Genomic DNA, 17,534 nt, shown 5'->3' on the forward strand with positions numbered 1-17,534 from the left:
TGTATGTGCTGTTATTGCCGCTGTCATTGATGCTTTCTCAGTTCCTATCCGCACACCCTGCTAAGAAGCTGAAAAGGTGGTGGGAACAGACATCAGTGTGCAGGTTGGTACCTGTTATATGCTGGTGACATCAGGTCCCACAGCCGAAGCCTCCAGATGTTTGCTTCTGGGAGACTTCATTGTGTGCTGTGAAGAAAACTTACACACTGAAGTCTGTTATTCTGAACCCTGATTCCTCATTGGGACTTTAAAAAAAAAGTTGGTGACCCGCCCTCAGAGTGGACAAAAACGTGAGCCCTTTGAAATCCCTCCCTCCGTGGAATCCTCCCTTTTAAAACAAACTCACAGTTCATGATGGCTAACCATGTTTGCTTCGAAGTCTCAACTACTAGCTTTTCTGCTGCCCTTAACAAAGATGACCTCCTTTGAGTCGGACTTCTTTTCCCCTTATTTCGACCCCTAATTCCCATCTCCCTTCTTCACTAATTTGTTTATGTTCAGCTGCTCTTCTTTAAATCATGAACCCTCAACTGTCTCACTGATATTAGTAACTCCTCTGTAGCCACTGACACCATACAATCCCATCTCTTCCCCGCTCCTTTTCTCTGCTACCCCCACACACCTACCCCTCTGGCATGGACTAGCCCATGGGCTCTTCTCTCTATTTAAAAAAAAGCGCCCAGGTCTTGCCCTTCATGCTGAGTGCCCCCCAGAATCGCTTCACTTGTTGGGTCTGGGCGGTGGTGCTGCCCTCATCCTTCCAGACCTTACTGCAACATTGACCACCGTCTCTCACCCACTATGTTTTGCAGACTTGAAGTCTCTTAGGTGAAAGGCGTTGCCTTAGTTTGAGTTCAGTGTTTTCTTCAAGATCGCGCTTAATGTCTCAATTTCCTCCTGCTTGTCCTGCATGGTTCATTTGTTCATTGGTTGCGTGGCCCAATTAGATTATTTTTTCTCCTACTATTTCACTGATGACACCGTTTATCTGAATTACAGAAAGATGACTGTCTCTCAGACCAATTCCCAAGAATGTTTGAGGCCTGCAGCCTACTGGATAAAGTGCAACAATCTTAGCCTAAACATTGAGAAAAGCGAAGACCTCATTCTAGTTCGCACGACTACCCTGGGGTCTGATACCAAGCAGTTAGCATTCATGCGCTTAGGTGCCCATTCCTTTGAATGTGGTACGTAACCTGGATATCATGTTAACAGTGCTTTCACTCAGTGCTTCCTGCAGCATGTTTCTTCTGGTTGAAGACCCCTGCTTAAGATATTCTCCCTCTTCCCCTAAACAGGTTCCTGAAACATTGTGATTCAAGCAATTCTCGTCCTGTCGTGCAACCTCCCGGTATCCCACAAGACTGCCTGAACACTGCTCTAATGTAGGAAAGCTTTGAAGGCTCACCTTTCTAAGGAGCACTGTGCTGTAGTGCATTAACCAACCACAACCCAGCCTCCTCTCCTCCTTGTTGTTGACTTTATGCTTGTCTTGATCATGTATAGTGCTCCACTGCATTTTGGCTAGGTTTGCGCTGTTAAACTACCATTTACATAAATACATACAGTATGCAAGGGGAACATGCTCCTCTTTAAACTAAAGGGTTTAAACCTTTCAAGGACTGTCGCAACAGATGTCTATGACAGATCCTCGTGAACGGTTTCTCTGGTGTTTAGGGTCGGGCCACAACTCCAGTTTATGCAAAGAGTGTGCCCTGATGCACCCAAAGGCAATCTATCACTGCAAAGCCAAGCTCTATGTTGCTGTGACAAGTTGCTTGAAGCCCACTTCCTCTGGAAGTCAGGGACATGGACCCATTCCTGCTGTCTGGGCCGGTCCCTCGACGGGCCAAGTCTTCGGGTAAGTTGAAGTCAAAAAAGAAATGCAACAAGTCCAAGTGGGCCTCATCCCACTCTTGCCACTTCAATCTGAGAATTCTTGAGGGCATCAAGTTGTCCTGTGATCACACAGTAGTTACCAGAGTGAGGAGCAATTCCACAGCTAATTCCAGTGCACCTCGATTTTCCAGTTTCATCAGTGAAGCCACAACAGATTGAGGCATTTAAGAAGGCCACGCTCTGCATCGTCTGCACCTTACCGGCTCTGTTGGGTGCACCTTCAGGGCCCATGGGACAGCAGATGCCACCAGTGGATCTGCTTTTATTGTTGCCTGCACTGCCACAACGTGCTCTGGGTTCAGCTGCGACTCCAGAGCTGATTCAGCATGTAGCCTCATGATCTAAGCCGCTTCCTCCTCCATTATTGCCGGTACAGATGCTAGAGGAAGATGTCAGCCTTTTTGTTCTGTCTGACTTCATACCTAATCCACCTCAACCTCTGCCACAGCTGCGCTCAAGCTCATTCCCTGTGTACTTGGTACCCGTACACTTGTAAGACAACACTTTTTCCTAGCAGCTGCCCACCAGTAACTGGCTCAGACTTTGATCAGAGCCAACCAGCTATTTGTTGGTCATGGATGGGTTTTCCCTGCAGTGTGATGAAATGGAGGCCAGTTGGCTGAACATTTCTCCTGACACTGGCCTGGTCCCGTTGCACACCTGTACCTGCACCGTCCAATCAAACCTCCTCACCCCACCCAATCGTCCCTTGACACTTCCACAAAAGAGACTTTGTAGGAAAGTGCCCACTTTTTGCCTGGTACACAATGTGTATTCGACTGAAAGTGCACTGGGTTCCTGCTAAGCAGGTCCCCAGTCCCAGTCCCAAAGCTCTTTACCAAAACTGCACAGTTGTTTCCCCAATTGGCAAAACCTTTAGCACCCTCTAGGTTCCTGATAAATGGTACCTAGGGCCTGGGGTACTAAAGAAGGCCTCTAAGGGCTTCAGCAAGAATTGTGCCACCCTAAGGGACCCCTCCCCAAGCACATGACAGGCTGCCATAGCAGGCTGCGTCTTGGTGCAGACAAAAGTGAAAACACGGCATGGGACACAGCCTGTGTGCCATGCCCCCTAACACTGCATGCAATATATGTAAGTCACCCCTCTAGCAGGCCTTGCAGCCCTAAGGCAAGGGTGCATTATATTCCATGTGAGGGCAAATCTGCATGAGCAAATATGCCCCTGCTATGTCTTTGTCAGTTCTCAGACATGGTAAGTGACCAGGAAAGCCATTTTACATGCATGTGCATCAATGAGTTCCCCAGCTACATGATTGCGTCACTGAAGTTAGGGATGTTTGGTATCAAACATCTCGTATTGGTGCACCAACACATGCCTGTTTTGGATTTACCAATACATACACACAGAGGGCACCTTAGAGGTGCCCCCTGAGACCCTACCAGTCTCTGGTGTGCTCACTGACTGGTTTCTGCCACCTGAGACACCGTTCTGCCCCCCTAGGGTTGAGAGCCTTCTCCCCTCATGAGGCCCAGAACAAAAGCTTGTCTGGGAAGAGGGTGTAACACCACCTCCCACAGGATGACCTGCTGATTAGCCTTCCTAAGGCTGCAAGCCTCAAAGGACTGCTGCCTTAGAAATGCAAATCTGGCTCCCCTCGGTGGAGAGGAAGCCCAACCCCTGTCCAGAGCACATTTGGCACCTGGACAGGCAGGAAAGTTAGCTAGTCAGATAAGCGTGCCACCTCCAGGCTAGTACAACCCCTAAGATAGGGCTACTGCGAGGTGGACTGGTTTGCCCTTGGTGCCCGTTGGGCTCCTTGACTCGGTCTCCGGAGTAGCTTTGGCACCAGTGCACAGCTCTCTGCAGCTTCCACCTTCCATGCCTGACTCTTACCTGCTGGCTCCATTGTCCGCGTCAAGCTCTGCTTTGCAGACTTTGGTGGTGGTGTCCACTTTGCTCCACTCTCCGGTGGTAGTTTCACCGAAGTTGACCAGAGCACCTTCGGACATCAAGGTCTCACCCTCACGACATCGGGCAACATTGATCCTGATGCCGGGAGCAGCGCCGATAGTCGACTGTCTCCTATTCTGGCATTTTGTCTTCTGCAGCCCATCCTTCAGTTCTGCAATCCGTGGGGCACGGTTTGGATTATCCGCCTCCCTTTCCAACACCATTCCAAATACTCAATCGGATTGGTTATTTGAATTGGGCAATGCTAGTGGCTTGGACTCCTCCCCGGCATCCAGCCTCCTGTCGCCCCCTGGGTTGGCTACAGAGGCAAGTTCTGCTCTAGCAGATAAGTTGAAATGTGTTTCGGAGGTGTTGAATTTACAACTTCTACTGCTGAATTGTCAACAGACATTTTACTTGATGTACTACATCCTGACCTGTCTTCTGTAGAGCCTGTCCTTCCTTATTGTGAGACTCTTTACGATATCCACTTGGGGGTTTGAGCACAGCCGAAATCTGACCCTCCTGCGGAATGCTCTATTTCACATAGACACAGACCAACTCGTGAGGATCCATCTTGCCCCTGTCGTCATCCGTCAACTCAAAGCTTTGTGGTGCAAGCAGCTTTAGCTGCACAGTGTCTTGCTCATGTCTCTTCGGAGCGAGAGGTAAGGCAGCTTGATGCTTCTGATAGGCGTAGTTTGACTTCATCTAGCTCTGCCCTGCGTTCTGTCAACACATATTGTGTCTTTGTTCACTTCTCCCATGTCTTGTGGGACTCAGTGGAGCACATTCTGCCTTCTCTCCCCAAGGAAGCTCAAATATTCTGTTTCCCTTAGTACGGGGTCGTCAGCAAGCTGCCATGCTTAGTATCCGATGTGGTATGGATACCACCGATTCTGTTGGAAGGGTAATGGCCTCTTCAGTGGCTCTGCGTGGTGATAGTCTTAATGCCTCCTGGTGGTACAGGGTCTCACTCTGTATTGGTTTCATTCCAGTGTTCGGGGTGGTTTTTATTCCCCTGTTGCTTCTCTCCACCTCTAGGGGTAGAGTGCTGTTCTCCTCCAGTACAGCGCCCAGTGTAGTGTTCTTGCTCACTGCAGGTGCTTTTTCTTATTAACTTCACACTACCTAGCACCAAAGGTGGTGTTTCTGCGTTTGCTGGTGTTGTATTTCTTTGTTTGCTGGTGTTGTATTTCTTTTTCCACTATTGTGGACAGGTTCGATCATTTCTTGTGACCCTGTTTTTTAGACTGATACCTCTTAAAGGATTTTTTCTGTTTTCTCTGCTAATGGGCTTGGCATCTAAGATTGTGCTCTCTACAGGGATGTCCTTTATCCCTAGTCCAGTGGGTGGCGGTGTTTGTGCTTCCAAATCCACGTTCTAGATCCACATGGGTGGGTTTGGTACATCTTCGATTCGAAGTGTCCCTCTTTCTGTCTTTATTATGTGACATGTAGGGTGCACATTCTTTCGCCCTCCGTGCACTGGTTTCTATTCCTTATGCTTTTCTCATGAACTGCTATTCCTCTGTGTACTAGTCACATGCTTTTTGTCTCCCCATGTGCCACAGGCATCTTTTTCTTCTTCGGGGACCTCATAGTCTTCCTTCTGACTTGAAGGACCATGTTTCCATAGAAAAAGCCATTTTTATTTGGACTTACCTATATCTTTGACACCGATCGAATCTTCACGAAAATTTCCAAACAAAGTGGCCTGGTGAATCTTGTGCGTGGAAAGTTTCAGGGTGATCCGTCAGTCGTAGACTGAGTAAAAGTGGGGTGTCAAACATTTTGTTTCCATGTTAATTCCCATAGGACCGTTAGACACAACTATAGCCCGAACCGCTGGACGGAATTACACCAAATTTGGCAGAAAGCTAGCTTTCGGTATGCAGATCACACTTAGTTTTATTTGGGGAAATCCGTTCAGCAGTTTTAGAGATAGTAAAGTGAAAATAAATTTGTATATCTCGGGACACAGATCCCTTGTGACTATATCGCAAAAATTCAGGAATGCACGTGCCAATTGAAGAGCTGTAATTAGCTGTCCACAACCTGACTAGAAAGTTGCTGCCGCCATTTTATTTTATCCTAGAGCGTTTTATCCTAGAGGGCCCCTGGGGCTGAAAATAGAAGTGATAAGTGGTATAAGGGGTCATAGTGGAGGTACCATGACACCAGGGGAGTGATATAGGGGTGCTTTAGGGTCAAATTAGGGGTTTAAAATGATTTTTTTTCACCACTGTGCGATATTTGCGAATATTCTCGGATACTCTCAAATATTTGAGCATATGTAAAAAAATAAAAAATATTGGAAAAAATAATTCACACTAATTCATTCACTCATACATGCACTCACTCATACACCCACTCTCACACCCACCACCCACTCAGACACTCAGGAACCCACTCATAGACTAACACACCCACTTTCAGGCCCACTCAGACATTCATGTAGACACTCACAGATCCACTGACAGAGACGGGCCCTGTGGTGCGGTGGTTGGGTGGTTATAAGGACTTGGTTGCAGGGCCTGGCCACAGGCTCTGCCCTGTGACTAACAACCCCCGTGCACGGCCAAAGGCTGTGCACACCGGAGGCTGGAATAACGTCTAGTAATTATAATTAATTTACATTTAAAAAAAACATAGAAATTAATTGAAAAAAACAAAGGTTACAGGAACGTTATGATTAGGTTCTGAATTACTCTTACAAAACCATAACAATTGAGCAGCTATAGTTAGTTATTTCAAGTAACTATAACTTGCACCCTAAGGTAACTATAACTCGTGCCTGCACAGCTAATTACTCCACATATATCATTGATGACATCGTCTATGGCATCTTTGATATTAGCATTGCAACATTTGCAATAAAATTATAAGAAAACTGCATGTTAAAGGCACGAGTTGTAGTTACTCAGAGTGTGAGTTATAGTGACGTGAAATAACTATAACTGCTGAATTTCTATGGCTTTGTACGAGTAAATTCCGAACCTAACTGTAACGTCCCTGTAGCCTTTTTTCAGTGTGTGTGTGTGTATATATATATATATATATATATATCTCCATTCAAGGTAGACAAATGTCAATGCCGCACTCCAACCTTCGTTATCAAAGCATTTTTATTTTTCGAGAGCAAGAGTCTTTGCTTTGATAACGAAAGTTGGAGTGTGGCGTTGGCATTTGTCTACCTTGTATGGAATATTCTATGGATATCGGTCTTTCCCTTTCTGCCTGCACTGATAGTAGAGGGCACCATGAAAACCACTGTGAAGGCAGCTTTGTGTATGTATGTACAGTTCTTCCTTGCAGCGTCAGTTTTTCCACAATGCCTACTTTGTCCACCATCCGCCCCCCCCCGCGCTCTCGTAGGTTCAGGACTTCATCCATATGCGTCTGGGTTCTTGACTTTGTTCAAGAATGATAGTCTTGCCCTCCCGAGTTCGACGTTTCCATCCTTCTCTCTTTCGGGTTTCTCCCTTCTTTGGATTTTTTTCCCTTTTGTGTGACCTTGGTCATCTTTTGACTGCTGTCCTGGCATTTAACGTGAAGGATTCTAATCTTAGCACTTGCTCAATCCTTTCCATGACGGCTCCATGAAGGTAGTCATGTCTCCTTCTGTCGCACATTTAATCCTCCCTAACCACATATTGTTTTGTTGCTTAAAGCTGTAACCCACTGGTTGATAGACTTGCATTTGAATTTGCAGACTCCTTGCAGACGTCAAATATATCTTACACTTCAAGATATTTTATTCAGTCCACATGCTGGATCACTTTCTTTTACGCAGGCTTTGTCCCTCTGGGACTCTGACCTTTTTTCCTTGGGTCCTATTTTTTCAGCAACTATTTTCTGTCTGCTGGAGTTATCATTGCCATTATCTTGGCCTTTCTGTGGTTTCCGTCTTCTTCTGTGACGATTATCTGCCTAGTGTTAATCTTGTTCCACATACCGCAAGGTGTCTGTGGTTTTCTATCAGCAGGTTGTTCTACCAGCCTCTCTTAGGTTTTTAGTCCGCTAGCATTGGCCGTCCTGCTTAGCTGGCCCTCTTCTATTTTGCACTGTGTTGCGGTTTGTTCAGTCCTTTTTTTCAATATTTCTACCTATAGTTTGATTTAAGGTTTCCCCAGGTGGTGTTAGCTAAATTAATTCAACTCTTGTGGTTACAGCTGTCTAAGGTTGGAAGTCAGCATTCCTTGGACATGAAGTCTTGACTTCTGTGGCCTAGTCATAAAGCTGTTTTACCAAATGTTTTTATACTTCCAAATTCACTAATAGATTTGATGCCATTTAGAAACATTTCCAACTTGTTCCTCGAAGTCCTCTACAGGTGGTAAAACATTTTTCATTATATTGATGTTAGTCAGGCTCTTTCATTCTACTTGCACTGTAGTCTTGCAGATCTGCAAATTACTTCCTCCTTCTGAAGGAGTCCTGCACCTGGGCCCTAGGGCCAAAGAGCACAAGTGAAATTCGAACTGTGTTCCTCAGTGTTATCTGCAAACCATCTGTCCACATGTGTGAGATAAACATCATGTCTTTCAGTGTTCTGTATGTGCAGATCATGCTGAGGAATATTTGTAGCTGTACCCTCTCAGGTTTACATTGCAGCTCCCTTCACATGTCCATCCTCCTTCCTTTCATTCACTGAGCAATTGTGATAGTTGTCTTCCTTACCTTTCCATCCCACACTTCATCCCTTCTGTGTTGAAATGGTCCTTTTGGGTTGGAGAAAAGGCTGTTTATGGATGTAGAAGCTACAGCTCGCTCATTCGAGCGAGCTTTACAGCCCTAATCAAACAGCCTAACACCACCTACACATCCACTCTCCACTTCATCTCTGCAGTGTGTGTGCAACGGTTGAGCATGCAGACACATGCACATTAGTACGATGTCACAAACTTTAAAACACACGCATAACTCTGCAGTTTGATACAAAGTTTGGTGTTTCGAAGAGTGTTACCATTTGGTTTTAGCAATGAAAGGGACAAGTCTGTGGCGAAGCAGCAACAAGCGCGACCTCCACATTAAATGGCTAGCATGACCACTTTTGCTTCTCTAACCATTTTTCCAAGTCCTTCCTTCCTATTTCCTTGCCGAGGAGGCTCTCCCACTAATTTAGAGGGAGAGGATGTTGATTGGTAGCCCAAAAGTGACTGGAGTGACTTGTTTTTATTTGCAGTAGTAGCTGGTGAATCCTTTGCTGCACATTGGTGTGGTTACGATGCGCGAGGCTTGCTTTTGACTAATGTGTGAGCATCCTGTGTTCCTTCAGATGTAGTGCTGATCCTCTGCTTGCCCTGCCTTATGATTACTGTCTTCCATTACAGGAGCTGAAATAGACTGTAAAGATAAGAATGGCAACACGGCTCTGCACATAGCAGCGCGATATGGCCATGAGCTGCTCATTAACACACTCATCACAAGCGGAGCCGACACTGCAAGGTAAGCCAATCTTTATTCTAGTGTGCTGCTCAAGTGGGCGAGGTTGTGAATGTGCCCCATCTAGCTCCTCTCTGCGGTGCATGCGGTCTGTGGCCAGATGTTAGCTGAGGGCTGGTAGTGCGGGCGCTGCCTTTGTCACGCGCATCGCTCGGTTGCGTTTTGTCCTGGGATCTTTGCAGCACAGGTGCCATACCTTGGTCTTAATATTGAAGTAGACAAAGTACAGGCAAACCATTGAGAATTGGCCTCTCCAGTGCTCTCAGGTGCCAGAGAGAAGAGTTCGACCTATTTTCAGTGTTGTAATACCAGGCTCCTTTCAGAGTGAATATAGATTTGAAGATTTATACTATGAAATTAGGGCTATTGCTCATCAAATTGACAACCAGAGCATACATGTATTTTGCAGCTAGGAGCAGGAAGCTCCCTTCTGAAAAGGCTGCTCCTACAACAACAAGCAATAGAGCCCACTCCCCATGAGACAGTTTGCTGTGGTGCAATTTATTTGTAGTGTGCTGACACAGCTGCTTCTTGGCACTTTAGGAAGACACAACTTTAAAACCATGAGTTCTGTAAGTGGGGACAATAAGGCCTAAAGGTAAGTTCAAGTGGGATCAAACGTGTGTCGAACCAAGAACAGTTAGGCAGTTCAGTTAGTGTTTAGAGCAGACTCTGCGAAGGGAAGTCGTAAGGTGGCCTGGTTAGGACTGGAGGATCTGGATCATGCACCAGTTGTAATGTATGGGCAATAGAGACAGCCATTGCAGCCGGGTGACCTCTGCTTGGCATATCGGGAAGGCAAGACAGAAGGGTGTGGAAGTTGCCTTTTCATCATGAAAAGGAATCACAGCAACATGTATATGGTAGTGCGACAAAGAGAAGGCAGCCAGAAGGACATAAGAACTGATGAGCATATGGCTAAAAAGTCAAGGTAGGAGACAAAAAGCTTTTTCCAGTTAGCTTGTTGAAAAGAGGAGGTGTTTGTATGTGAGAATATTGTATTCAGAAATACTGTCTCACGTAAATAGTATTTTAAAAATATTTAGAAAATATCATCCCATTGGGTGCAAATGTTCAGTTACCTCTAGTAGGATGATGTTGTTTGTAGCTGGAAGATATGTGAGACAATGTTCTGAATACAATATTCTGGTTTTACACCGATGAGGTGTCTGCACAGGAATCCGTCTTGAACCATATGAAGGAAACATGGAAGCCTGGCAGGTTTGGGTGGATTTCTGAACCAGCACATCTGGTTAGTGTTTGCACCCAGAGTGATGGGTGTAGATGAGATGCAGAAGAAGCAGTTATAGATGCACCATTTAGTTTACTATTGAAATGACCTCATGAAGCAGGCTTGCTTTGCCTTATAAAGCAAGAGATTGCAGTGAGACATCCACTGTTACTGAAGAAACTGAGATGCCAGCAGCAGCTCCTAACAGACCAGCTATATTACTGTAGGGACCCGAGCGATTCTGCGCAACTGAAGATCATCCCATTTAGTTTCTCTAAATAAAAGTAGTGTTCAGTCTTCCAACTACAAGACAGGCAAGCTGATATCAGTTATGGGGATTTTTAGAAATAGTCTTTAAATAGAACAATTGCCCGCATTATCGACTGGAAGAAACAGCTGAAGGATCTGACACATCCAGATTTCACTTGGGGGAGGGAGTAGGGAGGAGGTGGGAGCAATAGCAGATGGAAAAGTACAGATTAGAGACTGCCCAAACAAGCGTGATGCAGTGGCACAGTGCAGGATACTGAGATTGGTGTGACAGTAGAATTTATTTTTTTGTGAAATGCAAAGGCAATAACCAAAGCAGCTTTCAGCGAAGAGATGGAGTCATCCTTTGTAAATTAAGACAGAAGTCTGGTTTGGGATGAGAGCAGTGGTGCTTTGGAACTAAAACTGGAAACCTTGTACAGACTGGGTTGGTTTTGGGACCTCATCTTACATCCATTGTCAGTTTTCTAACATGAGCCAACTTGGTATTGTTAATTAAGAAGCAGTGAAATGCACCCCTACCATCAGAAACGCATCCTGCTGTGGGATTCTTCTTATTTTCACATACTCTGAATATTCCTCGCCACAAAGAATGCTTCCTCAATGCCCCCAAAGTGGCTGAATCGCACGGCAGGGTGTACTCCTGTTACGTGAAGTAATCCTGAACACGAACTGTGCTTGATTTTATTTTATTGTGCACTTTTGGCCAAAGTTCAACTTCTTCCAATGCCTCATTCTTTTCAGTTTCTTTTTTTGTGCACGTGGCCGTTTAATATTTGTTCAAATGAATGTTAGCATTTTTTTGAGAAGTTACGACGAAAGAAAATAAAGAAGTCATACACATAAATACTTGCATTTCCCCTATTTTAATGGTAATAGAGCCAAAAATGTTAACTGTAGTATTAATATCTGACAGGAAGAAAGATACTGATGGGCAGTAACTTCTGTTGTAATGGCTTTTCTGCACTGCCAGTTGGTCCTATGAAGGAATTCAAGGTGAGCAGATCCCAAGTGCATGCAAGTGCAGTACCTTTTATCAGTTTGTTCGCAAGAGGGAAATCGTTATAGGGTCACTGCATTGCTCAATGCACACTGGTAATTGTATGGCAGTAAGGACTGCTGTGGAACCTTACCCTCCCAAAGATCTGTGGGGTAATGCTAAAGCAATGTGTGTATACTTTCAAGAGTATTTGATATATTTTTTTTAAAAATTAATACTCATACTGGTTAGGTGGGTACCATATGCACCTCACTGGGTAAATTCTAGATTTCTCAGTGTTGCCATCTTGCTAATGTTCTGCTTGGATTTCACTCCAGAATGTATGAATTGGGAAGGTATCCCTTGGAAAAGGTACCCCCCTGGGGCTTGACCCCCAGTGCCGCACTCACTTGCTAGAGGGCTATGTTTGTGCTTCATAAATAGCAAAACATATATACACACTGGAGAAAGGAAAGTAATTAACTGGTAACAATGGCTCTTGTGCTTGGTGTTTTTATTTCTGAAGGTCTTATGATCTTGTAGACTGTTCATCAGAACCCAATTGAGGGTGTGGTGTATGTGTCCTCGGGCGGGCTGGTGATACTTATCAGGGTGGTGCTCTGCTGTGGGTTGAGCGTCTTCAGCCCCTGGTCTTTCCAAGCTCCTTCCCAACTACGGACTGTGTGAGACTGACAGTGATCCCATGTTATAGCACTGAACAGTTGCTAAAGATGCAAGCACTGGGGCAGCGGACTTGTGTTCAAAGCCCTTTAAAGATGCCAAAACTACAAGCATTGTGCATTCTATTCTTTGGTAAATCCGAAAAGTTTATACTACTATAATGCTACCTTAGGATTGGCTCTTAGCTAGTTAATATCTGCCCTGAAAATTCAAAGTTAGTACCTGACACAAGTATAAATTCATACATCGTCGACCCCTCGCAGCAGCCTGTGAAGATCAAAGCATTAATCTAGATTGTACTCCTAGCTAACAGAATGTGCCTGCACTGATGGACCTTCTGCTGGTAAAGTTTTGCAATCATTCACTTTCCGTGAAGATGGCTGAATATGTACCTGAAAATGGTTCCACTCTCTGCCACTTCAAGTTCCTGAAATTAGAGTTGCTGAAGATAATAATTTCCTTGTGTTCCTCTTATAGACTCCAACTGTTTACACTCTCTACAAATGTAGTAGTCCATAACTGCTTTCACTATTTCAAAATAATTGCCTCATCTTATTTACGTTGGGACATATTACAAAATATATTTACTTTTGAATACAGTTGTGTAAATGGTATACAGAATAGAATTTCAGACAGTAACCATATGTAGGAAGTTGGCTCTGTATGTACTATTTCAAAGTGAGAAATAGTATGCACAGAGTCCAAGGGTTCCCCTTAGAGGTAAGATAGTGGCAAAAAGAGATAATTCTAATGCTTTATTTTGTGGTAGTGTGGTCGATTAGTAGGCTTATCAGAGGGTAGTGTTAAGCATTTGTTGTACACACACAGGCAATAAATGAGGAACACACACTCAGACAATTCCAGGCCAATAGGTTTTTGTATAGAAAAATATATGTTCGATGGCATCGGTCGCTGTAGATACGCATGTTTTGCATAGCTCGCCATCTGGTGTTGGGCCGGAGTGTTACAAGTTGTTTTTCTTCGAAGAAGTCTTTCGAGTCACGGGACCGAGTGACTCCTCCTTTTGTCTCCATTACGCATGGGCGTCGACCATCTTCGATTGTTTTTTTTCCGCCATCGGGTTCGGACGTGTTCCTGTCGCTCCGAGTTTCGGAACGGAAAGATAGCTAATTTCGGAAGATTTTCGCCGGTATTGTTGCGTTCGGGATCGGCGTAGTTAGATTCAACACCGCGTCTAAGATCGAAGAGCTCCGGTGCCCTTCGGGGTAATTTTTTCGATCCCCCGTCGGGGCCTGGTCGGCCCGACCGCGTGCAGAAGAACGCCGATGGAACGGACCCCGTTCCGTTTCTGTCCCAAATGCCACAATAAATACCCCTATACAGACCAACACTTGGTCTGCAACCTGTGCCTGTCACCTGAGCACAGTAAAGACACCTGCGAGGCCTGTCGTGCGTTCCGGTCCCGAAAAACACTCCGAGACCGTCGAGCCAGAAGACTTCAGATGGCGTCCGCGCCGACAGCCCACCGGGAGTTCGAGGAACAAGAAGAGGAGGGAACCTTTTCGATCCAAGAATTGGACTCCGAAGGATTCGACGATACACAAACTGTGAGTAAGACGTCGAAAACCACTCAGAAGAAGATTTACAAGGCCCAGGGAACGCCACTGCCACCAGGCCATGGCTCGACCCATAAATTCGGTGACCGACCGTCGGCACCGAAAAAGGCCCAAACAGTGCCGAGATCGTCCGACTCCGGTCGAGACACCGGCATGCAGCCTTCTCGGGACCGAGAAAGTGCTGGAGACAAGCATCGACACCGAGATGCCGGTGTAGACACGGCTCGACGCCGAGACAGCGGCACCGAAGAAGATCGACGCCGAGAGGTTTCGGCCCCGAAAAAGAAAAAAGTCACCTCGGAGCCGAAAAAAGATGCAGACAGGGTTTCGGTGCCAAAACAAACTGCAACCGACCCAGTTTCAGGCTCTTATACAGAAGAGCACTCGCTAACCTCCCAAATGCAAAAGCATAGGTTTGAGGAAGAGCTACACTCAACTGATGTAGACCATACGCAAAAGCGTATTTTCATACAGCAGGGGACAGGAAAAATAAGCACCCTTCCCCCTATTAGAAGAAAGAGAAGATTGGAGTTCCAAACTGAACAAACACCACAAACAAAAGTGGTGAAAAAAGTTACCCCACCACCCTCTCCTCCACCTGTGATTAACGTCTCACCAGCACAAACTCCATCACATTCCCCAGCTCACACCACCATGAGCCAGGGTGACCAAGATCAAGACGCATGGGACTTATACGACGCCCCAGTGTCAGATAACAGTCCGGAGGCATACCCTACAAAGCCATCTCCACCAGAGGACAGCACTGCGTATTCTCAAGTGGTGGCTAGAGCAGCACAATTTCACAATGTAAGCCTCCACTCAGAACAGGTCGAGGATGACTTTTTATTCAACACACTCTCCTCCACCCACAGCTCCTACCAAAGCCTGCCTATGCTCCCTGGTATGCTCCGGCACGCAAAAGAAATCTTTAAGGAGCCGGTCAAAAGTAGGGCAATCACACCAAGAGTGGAAAAAAAGTATAAGGCGCCTCCTACAGACCCGGTTTTCATCACTACACAGCTGCCACCAGACTCTGTCGTTGTAGGAGCAGCTAGGAAAAGGGCCAACTCCCACACATCTGGAGATGCACCACCCCCAGATAAAGAAAGCCGCAAGTTCAATGCAGCTGGTAAGAGAGTCGCAGCACAAGCTGCAAACCAGTGGCGCATCGCTAACTCCCAGGCACTACTTGCGCGCTATGACAGAGCCCATTGGGATGAGATGCAACATCTCATTGACCATCTGCCCAAGGACCTACAAAATAGGGCAAAACAAGTGGTTGAGGAGGGACAGACCATTTCCAACAACCAAATCCGCTCCTCCATGGATGCTGCCGATACAGCTGCACGGACAATTAATACATCTGTAACTATCAGAAGGCATGCATGGCTCCGAACGTCTGGATTTAAACCAGAGATTCAGCAAGCAGTTCTCAATATGCCTTTTAACGAAAAAGAACTGTTCGGTCCAGAAGTGGACACAGCGATTGAGAAACTCAAAAAAGACACGGACACTGCTAAAGCCATGGGCGCACTCTACTCCCCACAGAGCAGAGGGAATTACAGCACATTCCGTAAAACACCCTTTAGAGGGGGGTTTCGGGGTCAGAGCACACAAGCCAGCACCTCACAGGCAACACCGTCCAGTTACCAGGGACAGTACAGAGGAGGTTTTCGGGGACAATATAGAGGAGGGCAATTCCCTAGGAATAGAGGAAAATTTCAAAGCCCCAAAACCCCTACTACTAAGCAGTGACTCACATGTCACTCACCCCCTCCACACAACACCAGTGGGGGGAAGAATAAGTCATTATTACAAAGCATGGGAGGAAATCACTACAGACACTTGGGTTCTAGCAATTATCCAACATGGTTATTGCATAGAATTTCTACAATTCCCTCCAAACATACCACCAAAAGCACAAAATTTGACAAAACATCATTCCTATCTCCTGGAGATAGAAGTGCAGGCACTATTGCAAAAGAATGCAATCGAATTAGTGCCAAACACACAAATAAACACAGGAGTTTACTCACTGTACTTTCTGATACCAAAGAAGGACAAAACGCTGAGACCAATCCTAGACCTCAGAATAGTGAACACATTCATCAAATCAGACCACTTTCACATGGTCACACTACAAGAAGTTTTACCATTGCTAAAACTACACGACTACATGTCAACTTTAGACCTCAAGGACGCGTATTTCCATATACCAATACACCCATCGCACAGGAAATACCTAAGGTTTGTATTCAAAGGAATACATTACCAATTCAAGGTACTGCCTTTCGGATTAACAACCGCACCAAGAGTCTTTACCAAATGTCTAGCAGTAGTCGCTGCACACATCAGAAGGCAGCAAATACATGTGTTCCCATATCTAGACGACTGGCTAATCAAGGCCCATTCGTTAATAGAGTGCTCAAATCACACAAATCAGATCATACAAACCCTCTTCAAACTAGGGTTCACCGTCAACTTCACGAAATCCAACATTCTGCCGTGCAAGGTACAACAATACCTAGGAGCCATAATAGACACAACAAAAGGAGTAGCCACTCCAAGTCCCCAAAGAATTCAAAATTTCAACACCATCATACAACGCATGTATCCAACACAAAAGATACAAGCAAAGATGATATTACAACTCCTAGGCATGATGTCTTCATGCATAGCCATTGTCCCAAACGCAAGACTGCACATGAGGCCCTTACAACAGTGCCTAGCATCACAGTGGTCTCAAGCACAGGGTCATCTTCTAGATCTGGTGTTAATAGACCGCCAAACTTACCTCTCGCTTCTGTGGTGGAACAACATAAATTTAAACAAAGGGCGGCCTTTCCAAGACCCAGTGCCACAATACGTAATAACAACAGATGCTTCCATGACAGGGTGGGGAGCACACCTCGATCAACACAGCATACAAGGACAATGGAACGTACATCAAACAAAACTGCATATAAATCACCTAGAACTTCTAGCAGTTTTTCAAGCACTAAAAGCTTTCCAACCAATAATAGTTCACAAATACATTCTCGTCAAGACAGACAACATGACAACAATGTATTATCTAAACAAGCAAGGGGGGACGCACTCCACGCAGTTAAGCCTGCTAGCACAAAAAATTTGGCGTTGGGCAATTCACAACCAAATTCGCCTAATAGCACAATTTATACCAGGGATCCAAAATCAACTCGCAGACAATCTCTCTCGATCACCAACAGGTCCACGAATGGGAAATTCACCCCCAAATTCTGAACACCTATTTCAAACTCTGGGGAACACCTCAAATAGACTTGTTTGCGACGAAGGAGAACGCAAAATGCCAAAACTTCGCATCCAGATACCCACACAAACAGTCCCAAGGCAATGCCCTATGGATGAACTGGTCAGGGATATTTGCTTACGCTTTTCCTCCTCTCCCTCTCCTTCCTTACCTGGTAAACAAACTCAGTCAAAACAAACTCATATTAATAGCACCAACTTGGGCAAGGCAACCTTGGTACACAACGCTGCTAGACCTATCAGTAGTAC

At 45.5% G+C, this 17,534-nt stretch overlaps 1 protein-coding gene across 2 annotated transcripts in view; it reads left to right on the top strand.

Annotated features, from left to right (window-relative positions):
- The window catches only part of ANKRD28 (ankyrin repeat domain 28), a 496,481-nt gene that overhangs the window by 293,725 nt on the left and 185,222 nt on the right, over positions 1 to 17,534 (top strand). For both annotated transcript variants that reach the window (XM_069212092.1, XM_069212091.1), the window contains exon 10: positions 9,148 to 9,262. In XM_069212092.1, coding sequence (XP_069068193.1) covers positions 9,148 to 9,262 — 115 coding nt within the window. The remainder of the gene's footprint in view (positions 1 to 9,147; positions 9,263 to 17,534) is intronic.

Source organism: Pleurodeles waltl, chromosome 10 (assembly GCF_031143425.1).
Source record: "Pleurodeles waltl isolate 20211129_DDA chromosome 10, aPleWal1.hap1.20221129, whole genome shotgun sequence".
Taxonomy (NCBI): Eukaryota; Metazoa; Chordata; class Amphibia; order Caudata; family Salamandridae; genus Pleurodeles; species Pleurodeles waltl.